Below are 14,236 nucleotides of genomic sequence, written 5' to 3' on the forward strand. Positions count from 1 at the left end.
TTTCGGTTTCCCCCCACTGTACGTGAATGCGCCATTTTTTTGCGTGTGTCGTCATCAGGGAAGCTTCATCTGACGGTTTTCATTATTCTCATTCAGATGCTCTGCGCCAATGAAGCTTTGACGTGGTAAGGGAACAACACTGTGTGTGTTTCGTGTCTGTGTGTGTGTTTTGTGTGTGTGTGTGTGTGTTATGTGTCTGTGTCTTTAGTGAAACTGTGCGTTAATTCACTCGGTAATAACGAGACCGGTCGTGAAACGTGAACCAGTGTTTGTCCCTCAGAGACCGAGCTAACGTGAGCTGACCTGACTCCAGGCTAACGTTAGCTTCTGCCTCCACCCAACTTCATGTGGGGGAGCTAACGCTACATTTAGCCAGAGCTTTGTATTAATGCTTTGTTATTCGAACCAAAAAATACAGCAAATTGCATATTTCTTCCTTTTCTTTGCCTTTTTTTCATGAACAATTACTACATACAAGCTTAAAAGTATGGCACTAACACCTTAATACTCAATAATACAATTAATAATAATAATAATAGTATTTATTATGCTAATACTAATCTCATATGCAATCCTTTACAGTGTATATGCTCACAGTTTATATATATATATAAACACAACAAATTTCCCCATTGTAGTACTAATCGAATACTATCTTATCTAATCAGAGGCAAGTTCCAGGACATGATATACTGATGTGTTCACGTAATTCTTTATTATAATTTAAATAACGATCGTAACACAAATAATGCATTTTATTATCGGGTACCTTTCAAGGACACCTTGCAGATATGAAACAATCCAAAACAGCGAGATATCAAGATGTGTTCCCTGATGTGTTCCTCTGGGCCTATAACAGCATAACTAAGAGCTGGTGCCAGACAGACCTGAGCCGTCTCTAACCAAAAGCTCTGTCAAAAATGAAGGCTCATTTAGGGCATGGTCAGACAGAATAATCGAGGTGGGTTCTGAGGCAAGATGTCACAGGTGACTTGTGGGAGAAAGTGTCAGAGACGAGGGGCTGTACAGCTGAAGGCTGCAGACCCCAGAGAGGATAGGTGGGCAGGAAGAGCAGTGATTAGGTAAATCTAAAAAATCTAGTAATCGTTGCAGTTTTGGACAGGTAGCCAGTGTGGTGGTCTGGGGTGTTGTGTTCTGCTGATGATACAGGCAGCTGCGTTCTGGACCAGTTGAAGTTTATAGAGAAGCTGACAGGGAAGGCCAGAAAGTAGAGAGTTGCAATATCACACCATGACCAGCTTCTTTATTTTTCCTTTTTTCTCACAGAGGTCTCAGATCTTCTTTGATGATGGAGTCCCCGAACTTAAACCTAAACTGTGCCATATGCCTGGAGCGTTTCCGAATCCCTGTGACCATCCCCTGCGGACACACCTTCTGTAAGACGTGCATAACCACCCACTGGGACACAAAGGGCAAGGCCAACCTCGGACCTCAGTGCCCCCTCTGCAGCCAGGAGTTTAACACCAGGCCCATCCTCAAGCGTAATGTGTCCCTGTCGGTCCTGACGGAGGCTGCGAACAGTGGCGGCCCGTCCTGCAGGGAGTCACCCATGAGGGGACACGAAGGGGTCAGAGCCATGCAGCTGTGTGATCGCCATAAAAAGCCCCTGGTTTATTATTGCAGGCAGGATAAAATGTCTGTGTGCTGCGAGTGTGGTATCGCAGAATGTGCGGCCCATGAGAAGGTCTTGTTGGAGGCGGAAAGGGAAAATCAAGAGGTATAGTAACACAATGGCAACATGTGGGCTTAGAGTGAAATGAAATGTCAGTCCAGTTGTAAAACTGATCGTAACTATTTAAAGGCTGTTATATGAGTCTGATGTTTTCCTTACAGATGCTGCTGGAGATGAAGAATAAGGAGGTGGGGAAACTCATCGAAGAGACACAGAACTGTATAAAGGACTTGACTGAGAACATCGAACAAGCAAAGGTCAGCCCCACATATAAGCCTGTCTTTATGACCCTGTTCTGACCTGGTAGTAACATCCGTGCTGAGATCCAATCACACACGGTCAGCGCTAAGTTGCTTTTTGCTGGATAACAATGATCTCGGGCCAAACCTTAACAATATGATTAGCACAATTTTGTCCTTCACAGACCAGCTGTTTAACCAACACAAAGATGAGAAATCTTTAAAGAATTTGGATAAAAATTTCATGAAACCAAACCAGACATCAAGAGTTTAGCTTCCTCAAAAATCATCTTTGTATATGGTTCCACCAGCATTTAGGAGTTTATTTTTTTTATGTACCATCTTAAAACTCGTATTATTCAGTGTTTGCATCAAAATATAAGTTGTGATTTCCTTGGAACGATTTGCAGCTCTTCGTTGTATATCATGCTATTTTTAGGATTGACACTGCTCTCTCTTAAATATATAATCTGTATTTTTTTGCTTCTCAATGTCCATACATTGATTTTTTTGTAGCCACAATATCAACACTGATCACCACCTATTGACTGATACTTTTCTTAAATTGGTCAAATCTTTCTTCACAGCTGCACACATTCATTCAGTCAGTCCCCCCTTAACCCACTTCCTCTCTTTCCCTCTCGCTTATACCGACATACACACAAATACCATTGTCAAAGTCGGACACATCTCTGAACTCAAACTGGGTTCAATTGGGTCTCAGTGAACATTTTAATACCAGCTGTGAACACAGGTAGTTAACATTGACCATGTGATCTAAAGGCTTCACTATGCTTTAAACAAACTGGCTTAATCAAGGCCAAAGAGAGGGGGAGGTTTACAGAGGAAGAAAATACACAGCCATTTGGTTTCTACTTTTTATACCAATAATCTCACAGAAAAATCCTGCTTCACCCCTCAGAGTTCAGATGAGGTTGGAAATCCAGACTGTTTTCCAAGCAGTGTTTAATTTCAGTAACAGATCACTCCCTGCAGCGGCCTCACTGAAATCGGGCCATTGATTATTCTCCCTGCATGCACACATAAATTGTAGTGAACTTGCAACAAATGTTCTGGTATTAGCTGACAAAGCTGCAGCTCCAAAACCAGCTCTGATGTATTATTTGTAGTTAGATAAAAGGAAATATTCAGAACATGTTCCCGAATTTAACAGAGCACATGTGTGATTTTGTGTTTCCCCTCTAACAGGAGACTCTTGAACAGACTTCGACCTGGGCCAATGTCAAGTTCTCCACCCTGATGAAAATCCTGGCTGAGAAGCAGGAGGCCACAGAGCTCTTTATCGATGAGCAGAGAGAGGCCACCATCACCGAGGCGGAGGCGCGGTTGGCTGAACTGGAGGAGCATTCCCAGAGACTCAAAGAGAGCCAGGACCAGATAGCAGCTGTAAACAACCTCACCGATACGGAGCTCATCAAGGTTTGAGCCGCTCACTTTGTACTTCTGCAAAGACCGAGCATTTAGTCAGTGTGCATGAGGTGTATGTGTGAACTCAAATGTCAGAGTGAGAGCCTCCAGAGTCTCTGCAGACTTTCTGTAACTGCCCCCCTCGTAAAAAGTCTGCAGAAAGTCCAGAAGAGTCGATGTGAGAACACAGCAGGAGATACTCTGCTGGATTCAAAGTGAACGTGTGGGGGGGGGGGGGGTTGATGATGCTTCTGACACGTAACTGAGGCTTACATGAAAAAAAGGTAGAAGACAGACTAAGATGTTAAGAGAGTTTGTCGTTATCCGGACCGATGCCAGTGTCCATGTGCTGTAAGAAAAATCCCTGCAGCAGAATTAATATGTTCTATCCTGCCTCTGCTTGCTGCACCATCCCTCACCTGAATCCTGCAGAGGAGTTGTTGCTGTTGTCAAGGCGCCTGAGCGGAGAACGTCGGGCTGTGTTGTGCATGACAGACAAACTGTTGAGAAAGTCCTGAGTCACTTATAGGACGACCGGATGTGTGTATTTTTAAAATACCAAAATGAAGATAGAGAAAATGGAGATGTTTGATGGATCTGATGTGTCTTGGATATTGTTGCTGTAGGTATAACAGATGTGTGGATAGTGATGAAGCAAATAAAGGCCTTGATATGACACAGCTAGAGCGAACAAATACTGTATGTCACGCTCTTCCTTGAAATGTTCCCTGTATCTCTCCACAGGAATCCATGCTTATAGAAGTTCCACGTTTTAAGGTCATCCCCACAGATGTAACACCCAACCTTCAAGATCGATTAAACTGCGTCACCGACATCCTGTCCCGCGTCTCCAAGCTGGTGTCTGAGGACCTGGACAAAGCAGTGGGCACCGCAGTGGCTCAGGACAAAGATGGTAACCGGCCTCCTCGAATGAGGAAGGAAGTTAGTTTCATTTACCAGCAGTTTATTTTTCAGTTTTAGCTCTTGTGTTCTCATTCTCTTCACTGGTCGCCAGGTTCTCCTCAGGATAAGAGGCCTGTCGGAGCTGTGGTTCCCAGTCCAGCTGCTCCGTGCCACCCTGGTGGGCAAGAGGGCCTCAACGCTTGTAAGTCTTATCTGAAGTTTTTTGTTCAAACTGTTTACCCTTTTACAAATCATTTGCAGAAGTTGGGCAGTGAAACAGGCTTCTGGGATTGGATTTAGTTAGTAGTTATAAATAAGGACAGCCAAGGTCACACTGTGTCCCGGTTTTGGTCCTCCTGAGGTTGGAAAAGAAGTATCTTTGGATTTTGTTAGATCTCAGTCTGTACTTCTTTGTCATTACAGACCGATGCTCTCTGACCTTTGACCCCCGCACGGCCAACGGGCACCTGTTTCTGTCTCAGGAGAACCAGAGGGCGGAGCACCTGACGTCTGGGCCCCGGCCCGTGCCGGTTCACGAGTCCCGCTTTGATTACACCTGGCAGGTGCTCTGCTTTCAGGGCTTCACTCACGGGCAGCACTACTGGGAGCTGGAGGTGTCCAAGCCCTGGGCCTACCTCGGGGTAAAGACATATTCTGTAGCGACTCACTGTATTGTTTGTGAACTGTTTTGATAACGGATCATTAATTCTGGAACTGAAACTCAGGAAAATGAATTAACACATAAGCTGAAAATAACATTCACTTACTAACTTTTTGCAGCAATGTAAACACAACTGAGAGTCTAGACATGCAAACAGCTCTGTGAGGCTGGACTGGGGCAGATGGTAACATTGACTGGTGTGCAAGTATTGCAACTATATTCAGAAGTTGCTATTGTTTGACTTGAATCTGACCAAAATCCGACACACAAACTGAACAACATGCCAATTTTTCTTTAGATAGTCAGCACTGACCAGAATACAACTCTGTAAAGGAAAGAAAACTACAGACTAGTGTTTCTGGGTGATCATTCAGTTTTATTATTGAGGTACAATCGGTATTATTGTGATAATCCTCTGTTCATATTCATTATTCTGTAATAAATTGTGTGGGATGTCTTGAAATTTTGTTCAGACATTCTTGGTCCCTGCAGAAGTAATTGTACCAACTAGAATGTCACTCAGTAGAGCACATGCTTATACCAATTAAGTCCCCTTTTGAAATCACATTTTAATTCACTAGATCCAGATTTTTATTTGCATCGGCATTAAATGTCACATACTCATAAATGTCAGTCCCCTTAACATGACCAATTAAGATCGTTGAAATATTCTCTGAGAAATCAAAAATGTGAAAAATGCCTTATCTCACAATCTTATAGAAAGTAAAAGGACATTCCTGGATCGGCCCCTAATCCTGAAATTAAGAATTTAATGGATTCTTAAGCCTAAATTTGTATTTTCTTAATACAAGACATCTTGGGAATTATGCAAGTTTTGTTTTCTAATATAAATGTTAAGCATACATTCTTTTAATCCCTAATTTCGAATAGCATCCAAAAATCCACATTGATCGGCCTCTAGTGACGAAGTGTTAGAAAGTTGCTCAGCCACCCTGCTCACAACTCCCCCTCGCCCTCCCCCCTGTCTCTCATCAGGTGACGTACGAGGCCATCCCCAGGAAGGAGAAAGGCAAGCGGTGCATGGTGGGTATGAACGAACTTTCTTGGAGCCTGCAGCTGGACGAGCATCAGCTCAGTGCCTGGCACAACAGCCGGAAGGAGATCCTGGTGGGCCACTCGCAGCACAGGCGCATCGGCATGCTGCTGGACTACGAGGCAGGGACGCTCACCTACTACGGGGACGGTCAGACCAGGCTGCACGCCTTCCACTATGCCTTCACCAAGGAGCTGTACCCCGCCTGCTGGATAGGAGAGGGGGTCAGCATCACCCTGTGCTCCACATGAGGGTACACGTATGGAGACGTTTAGACGGGAGCTCAGTGATAAGAAGCACTATCAAACATGGCCACTATCGGACTCAACAGAGATCACGGTTAACCATTTAGGAGTTTTTGGGGTCTTTTTACAGTGACTGCCTTTATACATGGTTTTTTAGCAGAAGCGACTGTGAGGGGCTATCTCACCCAAACTCTAAAGGCCCACACGGTTTTGATCTAACGACGGCACTACTTAATTCTGTTTTTTCTTCATAGCATATAGTCAATACGTTCCAGGTTTAGATAGACGTCTACTCTCAGGAAGAGAAGAAGCATCTCCTTCACTCAGTGAGTCAGATCACTGGAGTTTCATTTTGAACAAGGGAATTTATTACTGGAGTTGGGAAACACACATTCACACTGCACGCATACAAAAAGTCAGCGCAGCAAAACAAGTGTTTGAAAAAGAAAAGGCCGTTTTTGTAATTCAATGAGAAGCATCATCCAAGCTGCCTGAAAATCTGGTTTTCCTGGTACTTCATTTTATTTTGAAACTTCTTATTTTTAAAGTTCAGGTCAATAATGTTGTGATATAACATGAATAAAGATGTAATTGAGAAGAAAGGCCCAACTTTACAAGGATATAGTCATATTATAAAAATAAGGATTCCAAATTTGTACTCGCTGGAATCCCACATCTGGATCCAAAATCCAGATGTGGGACCTAATCTCAAATTTCTCCTCCACAAAAAAGGCATCTTCCTCCAAGTCTCTGCAATGCTTTGTTCGTAATAGGCTAAATTTCTTGCACAATCTTTTCAAACTCCTGTTGAGCAAGTATTTTTTTAATTGTGAAATCTATACTAAAGTATGACTTAACAAGATGCTTCATATTCTTCATTTTAATGCAGGCGAGAGGCAGATCTTACAATATCCCTTCTCTAAAATCACAGAGCCTAAAATTACAGCTTTATTCTTGTAATCTCAGATTGGTTTTCCTCTCTAAATTGCTGTTGTATTTATTGTTGTGCACTCATCATTTTTCAGATTCTTTTTTTCTTCCTTAATGTTTCATCTCTTGGCAGACTTAAATAAACGCAAAGATTTGAAACAGTTTATATAATAATGAGTCAGTGCATACAGCACAATAACGTACAGAGACCCTGCTTCATTTAATTTTACTTTTAAATCTCCTCATGTGCTGTAGGTGATTTAAGAGAAACCAAAATGCATAGAACTGTACATCTTTACTGTAAATGTAAAGCCTCATCATGTTGGGATCTGATCATTAATGCACAAACCAATTGCCCTGCCTGAACGGTGTGAAACCTGTGATGCTGATTGAGTGGTGATGAAATCTGCTGTTTCAACGGAGTCCTTTTTTCTTCTTCTTTTTATCGTGAGCACATTAATATCCTAGCTGGGACTTTTGGACTAAAAGGTACTCGGGGCTCAGGACGTCCTGTACCATACTTGAGAAACTGCTGTGGATTTGCACTAGTTGGAAAAAGTGCAGATGGGACTACTGAGGAGGAGGAAGAGCAAAAAAAAACACATTTCCGGGTCGATTTGGCCAAATGACATTAAAACACAAGTCCTCCTGCCCGTGCACTAAAGTGGACTACCGTCAGCGTGTGATCGCAACAAAGACAAAAGACAGCTGTGTTCCACATGAATCAAGATCCATTTAATAAAATGCAATCCAAAGCACACATTCATCAGTTGAGGTCATGCTTTTTCTTATTTGAGCCATTTCACATGAATTATTCAATAAATTAGTTTGAAATAAATACAGAGGTTTATTATAATTTTTACACACAGCCATGGCAGAGCGAACAGGAGCCCGATGCATAGCATTCTGAAAGTGCAAATAATCAGCCACGGATGTGCCACAGATAGTTTATAGATTAATGACCACAGAGGAAGGAAGAGTCGACGCTCAGAGATCAGGCTGACCTCAAATGTTTCACAACCACAGAAAGAATAAACATCCTCTAATGGCCCTGTTAGGATAGTGAAACGCATGTTAGACGAATGACAGGTGAAGCAGGTTGGTGGTGGGTCTGACGAAACAGGAAGTGGTATCACTGGGTGACTGCTCTGCTCTTGCACGTAAGAGATAATCCCTCCTGGCGGTTTGTCCCTCTCGGGCCTGGCCGCCCTTACTCTCCGCTCTAATCCAGGATCAGATCTTCACTGCTCTAATCTGTGTGGCTACTCTCATCCACTAAAACACATCAAAGTGGACCAGGCCGCCCTGTGAGCCGCTGGCTTTACAAACACTAGTTTTTCCTCTACGTTAGTGTTCTTGAGAAAAATATCTCACTTTTAAGTCTACATATTAAAAGCCTGTACACACAAATGATAGAAAAATAAAAGACTGCATTCAGCTTGACTCTGGGTAGGTTAGCAAAGAAACATCATTCGGTTCAGTTTGGGTCAATAAACAGTCAGAGAAGATTCAAAATGAGCTGAATCCAAAGTTTAGAGTGGCGGCATGAGTCTTGTGACACTTACAAGGCAATAAATGCTAAGATAGCAGGTCAGGTCACAAAGTGCTTCTCAACTACATTGAAAAAAGTCCCAAAATCCAGACCGTCTTTGGCCTGAACAAACTTCTACTGGTCCCCCTCGGAGTGCTACTAATACTTGTCCCAATCTCCATCAAGTAAAGGTGCTTCTGAGAAGAAAGAAGCTCATGAATAAATCTAAATTATTAAGGAATGTGAAAGGTTTAGGCTGAGGTGAGAAAAGCAATGGAATGAGAAACGGGTAAGACCAAAGACGATGAATTGGAAGGAGACTCGGAAGACGAGAGGGAGGAGAGAGAGGATGTTAAAAAAATTTACTTCAGCCTTTTTGATGCCAAGTTAATAGAAGGGGAACCAAAGTCATGTGGAAGGAGAAATGAGAAACAGGGTGAGGGTGAGATCGAGCAGGTCTACTGGTTCTTCTTGTCCTCTGGGGGGGAGTAGGGAGGAGGCTTGTCCTACGGAGAGAAGGGAAAATCTCATTTGGAGACAGCAGCACCACAGAGTGAGCAACTGTGAGCGTGTTTAAGCTTGTATGAGCTTTTCACACACAGACACAATGAAAACAAATGACACTTGTTTGTTTTTGCTGAGGAATTGTTTTGTCAGGGTGCTGAACTTTTAAACTTCTACTCTGGGAATTTCTATTCAAAAATACCTTGGTGCAAAGGCAAAGATTATTATTAAAAATGTATTGTTAAAGTGTTTACAAGTGTTACTGGTGAAAAACAAAGGAGCCATTGGGCGGATTGTTTTTCGGTGCCAGAGTTTTCATAGACCAAAAACTCTGAAGGATGTTATTCCTGAATCCTGACCCAGCAAATAAAACTGTTGCTATTTTTGACAACATTTTTGCTGCTTGGCTGAAATTGTCTTAATGGGGAACAAATGAAAAAAACTTTTTAAAAACCGTTGATCATTTTTCTTGGAGAAAATGAAATAATCAACAATCTAAAAAATGACATTGGAATTTATAGTCCTTCAAATGGACTTGACTTTTCAAATGCCCTTGTAAAAAGAAGAATATATAGGTCAATTACTCACAGCCTCTGATTAAAAGATAAACAATACTTATTTGCTCCTATTCGAATTTTGTTTAAAAAAGGCAACCTCGGGCCATTATGTCTTAGAACTGGTGGATAAAATCAGTCAAGAGCGATGGAGAACCACTTACATGTGGCAGGTACACATGTGTGGGAGGCAGCGTGGCACTGCCAGCGCTCGCTGCTGCCTCTGCTGCTTTAGCCTCCGCTGAGAGAGAGAGAGAGAGAGAGAGAGAGAGAGAGAGAGAGAGAGAGAAGTGGTTTTAATTAAACATAGTTTACCATAATCAAGCCTGAAATGCCATGGGTGCAGTAAGACAGAGGGAAGGGGAGTGCAGACAAAATGAGAGTGAGCTTTTTCTGGGGGTTTCTTTTAACCACTCCTTCACTGGTTTGCTCATTGTACATCGATTTGTTTAGTTAATATCTCTATGACATTTAAAAGAATATCCACTGTGTTCCACTGCTATGACAAATATTGATAGCTCTCATGACCAATTCCATATTTTCTATTCTAAATGAATTAAAATCATCAACTTGGACTAACATTTTTAGATATCAATATCGCAATATAGTCATATTTTCACAGCATCAAAAAAAAAAGTATGAATGTTGAAAGTGAATTACTAAATACAGGTGAATTAATGCATAACTGTCACCTAAACTGAAATTTTATCTGTTTTGTTATTTTGCATTGCTGAGAATGATCTGGCCTTTCTATGAGTTGCTAATTTTGCTTTTATATTTTATTAAGCACCTTGAAACTCTGGTTTTAAAAAGGTGCTATAGAAATACATATATACAATTTTAATTATATTATCTCAATAGCTATACAATATGTAATATTTGCAAAAATGTAATCATTGAAAGAATTTAAAAATGAATAATTAAGCCCAGAGTTTAAACTCTTCTGAATTACCTATAGTAACACATTTTTCATTCTGATTCAGCGTGACCAGTGAAGTGACACCTCAAGTGGGCTGGAGCTGACCAGTTCATATCAGTCAGAGCTTCTCACCTGCTGCTGAGGAGGGAAGGTCTGGGTCGTGAGGCGGCTGCTGGCCCAGAGGAGCAGAATACGGAGGGGGAGGTATGTAGCCGGCGGACGCATCAAACGCTGGAGGGCTGGGGTAGAAGCCACCTGAGCAGGACCAACACAGAAATGAGAATTAGCAGGGGGGACTGTGAACACATGGAGATCGCTCTTAGGGACTGCATTAATTACAGCTTCTACCTGGAGGAGGAGGGTTGGGGTAGGAGTAACCAGGTGGAGGGGCAGACGGGTACATCCCGTTAGCGGGGGGAGGAGGGCAGGCGTAGGCCCCATTGGCCATGTAGGGGCATCCACCGAAGTCAGAAGTCACTGGCTGACCTCTGGATGCTGAGAAACACGTGACATGAGGAGACGTCAGGTGAAGAAACCTCAGATGTGTATTATGTTATTAGTGTTGGTTTGTCATTGTACCCTGAGCTGCCACCTGCAGCATGTACTGGCCAAACTCTATTGCTCCTCCAGCAGCAAAGACAAACTTGAAAGTAGCACTTCCCTCCCAGCCACCTGTAAGTGAAATAATAATACAATAAGGAATCTATTGTACTTAATGTGTAGTCAACAAACTAACAGTCAGATAGTAGGGTGTGTTAATACACCACTGTAACCTAGATTACAGAAGTCGTATGCCTACCTCCAGGCTCTGCGTTGACAGTGCCCTTAATGTAATTGGCTCCCAGTACGGGTTGCTTGACCTCGCAGCCCTTCATTAGGTAGAAGGGCATCATGAAAGACTGCAGAGCATCACGGCCTTTAGCCACAAAGATCACCTGAGGGGAAACGGTGGGAAATAACATCATCTCAACGTTCACATGAACTCAAAAACGCAGCCTCAACTTCCCCCTACCTCAAATTCAGCAGATTGTTACCTCAATCAAGGAGAATCGGTTTGAATTCCAGCCTATTTGTTTGTTGCTCTGGCCCCAGTTTTCCCCCCTTCGCGTCTTAAAACTAAAGAGGACCAAGCTTTCTCTGTTGCTCAGGAATAGTATCCAATTCCCTTATTTACAATTGTAAATATAATCTCTAGTCTCTCTTTTTATCTTATTAGCTTGTGCCTTATGTCTTCTATTGCATCTTGTTCCCGCACAATCTTCACTTTCTCTTTATCCATTGTTTTTCCTTTGCCATGTTTGTGAAGCACTTTGGCTCGACTCATTTTGTTTGGGCTGAACCTGATTAAACACAGAATAAGACGTCTGGCTCTCTCACCCTGTATGGGGTTAGGTAGATGCTGCCCTTCTTGCTCTTTCTGAAGGCTTCGGGCAGCCTGTCCGCGTCACAGAAAACCAGCTCCACGTTGTCATAGTTCATCAACAGGCTGAGGACAGAAATGGACATGAGTTCACAGGACAGAACAATTTGATCAGGGAATCTTTTTCCCTCTAAAGAGGTATGATAAAATATAGTATTTCTATTTCAGTGTACAAAAATGACATGTACTTAGATTGGGTCTTTGTTTGATTTCTAATTCTACCTTAATGAGATCAATTGTGATCAACTATCCCGTCACTAAACATGGCCCGTCACTTACTGTCAGTAAACAGTGGAAGGATTAGGTTTACATGCTGTCCAGTGACCGAGCTTACTACTGGTTCTGGGTCAGCTGCAATAGGTTTACTTTTGCTCAAGAGTATGTTCTGGAACAATCTGATACTTTAAAATAGTATGTAAACTGCAGTGACTCTGGTCCTGTAAAAGCATGAACTGCTGCTGGTCTGACCATAGCTGGGACCTGCTAGTGATAGCATCCACTGTTACAGACAATTATTGATATCATGTCCTGACTCTCAGACATTTGAATTCTACGTTTGCACTCAGCCCACTCTTCTCCGACCTGCTGGTTTTGAAATCATTTATGTATCATCACCTGACATCAGATTTGTTTATATAATGGCATTGTTCTTACATGTACATACTTTGTTCATCATGGTTGTGTGGTTATTGAATGGATATCTGATATTTATCTACGTTTCATTTGTACCCGCATCACAAGACTCATCTTATTTACCCTTCCTTCTTTAATGTTAATGTTGCACATTTGATATGGCGCTGGTACTATATTATCATTTTTGTAGGAGACATTTATTTTATGTTTTTATTTATCTTCTGCTTTTTATAGCAGAGGATATTGCACCTTGTTAAGCCCTAGGAGGCCAAATGTGATTTGTGAATATGGGTTGTACGAATAAGAATTTAATGATTATTCATAGTTAATGAATATATTATTTAAATAGTAAACTTTACTTTGTATTTATAACAGTTTCAGCACATTTTAATACAAATTTTAAATACAGAAAATTGGAGAAAAATTTAATAAAAAATACTATAGGCAAATAAATATTAATAAACAAAACACAACAGAAGAGGCCTGTGAGCAGGTGGTGAGACGTTAAGCAACGCAGCAATAAATACTGACACATTCTCTTGATTAAATAACATAATGCACCGACACGTTAAATCCACTACGAAGTTTAAATCACGTAGACATTTGTGCAATCATGTGAAACCTGGTGAAATAACAGGTGGAAGGCCATGTTTGAGTCCCACGCCCGGTTCCGACTGGACAGACGTCACATTGCATGTTGCCCCACTTCATGTACATTTAATATCGTCTTCTACGATATCGCCCTCGTTGGTTGGTCTTGTACGTGACAAGCAATAAAAGCACTAGACTGTGGTTAACCGGGTGTCTTGTGCCAACTGTGAGATCGTGCTGTGTGTATTAGAAAAAGCTGCCATGATTATAAAGCATCTATCGACGAGTACAGAAACATGTCGACTTTGCTGTGACGTGCTCCGTGTGGAACCTGTCGGGCTGTGGTGAACCGTTAGCCGCTAGCTAGCACGTCACAGTCGCAGCTAGCGTTACCTCTCACTGTTGTTGATGATGACTCCGCCGGACTCCGACTGGTTCTGGTTCAGACTCATGTCGTCGGCCCTCCCTCCTCGCGCTCCACAGACGTGAGAGAGGTTTGAAAGCGACGGGGTAAAGTTCCCTGCGTGATGAACCGTATATGAACCAGGTCTGTGCGATGCCTCCTCCGGGGCCTGTGGCTCTCAACATTCGTTTCGCTACCTCGCTATGGGACACGCCTTCCGCGCTGTCATCCAGAAGCAGTCTACCGCTCCGCCAATCCTGACTGGCAGGCGGACTGGTCTGTCACTGGAGGAGGGACTTCCTCTGATCATAATATAACTGACGTCATTTTCTCCCCTCAGTCAGCCAGGGGTGTCCAAACTACGGCCCGCGGGCCAACTGCGGGCCGCCATCCACTTTTAATAAATAGATAATAAAAAACAAAAAAACACTAACAATTTTTTAAACCAACAATTAAGTAGCACTTAAATGGCACTTACATATAGCACTTTGTAGATTTGCTTTATTTTTGAAGAAATTGTACTTTCTT

The 14,236-nt window shown here is 42.4% G+C and overlaps 2 protein-coding genes across 2 annotated transcripts; one reads left to right on the top strand and one right to left on the bottom strand.

Annotated features, from left to right (window-relative positions):
* Window positions 1-30: 30 nt before the first annotated feature.
* Window positions 31-7,913, top strand: trim65 (tripartite motif containing 65). Its single transcript, XM_053413537.1, has 8 exons — window positions 31-125; window positions 1,288-1,738; window positions 1,855-1,950; window positions 3,142-3,372; window positions 4,105-4,273; window positions 4,376-4,465; window positions 4,687-4,904; window positions 5,921-7,913. Exons 2-8 carry the CDS (start codon window positions 1,307-1,309, stop codon window positions 6,227-6,229), a joined length of 1,545 nt encoding a protein of 514 aa, XP_053269512.1. The 5' UTR covers window positions 31-125; window positions 1,288-1,306; the 3' UTR covers window positions 6,230-7,913.
* On the bottom strand, window positions 7,867-13,951 carry wbp2 (WW domain binding protein 2). The gene is made up of 8 exons (XM_053413541.1): window positions 13,699-13,951; window positions 12,039-12,147; window positions 11,461-11,596; window positions 11,241-11,333; window positions 11,010-11,156; window positions 10,794-10,916; window positions 9,907-9,983; window positions 7,867-9,190 (listed from the first exon to the last, which is right to left on the bottom strand). Exons 1-8 carry the CDS (start codon window positions 13,755-13,757, stop codon window positions 9,143-9,145), a joined length of 792 nt encoding a protein of 263 aa, XP_053269516.1. The 5' UTR covers window positions 13,758-13,951; the 3' UTR covers window positions 7,867-9,142.
* Between the last annotated feature and the right edge of the window lie 285 nt (window positions 13,952-14,236).

The sequence above is a fragment of the Pleuronectes platessa genome, chromosome 21, assembly GCF_947347685.1.
Source record: "Pleuronectes platessa chromosome 21, fPlePla1.1, whole genome shotgun sequence".
NCBI classification, from domain to species: Eukaryota; Metazoa; Chordata; class Actinopteri; order Pleuronectiformes; family Pleuronectidae; genus Pleuronectes; species Pleuronectes platessa.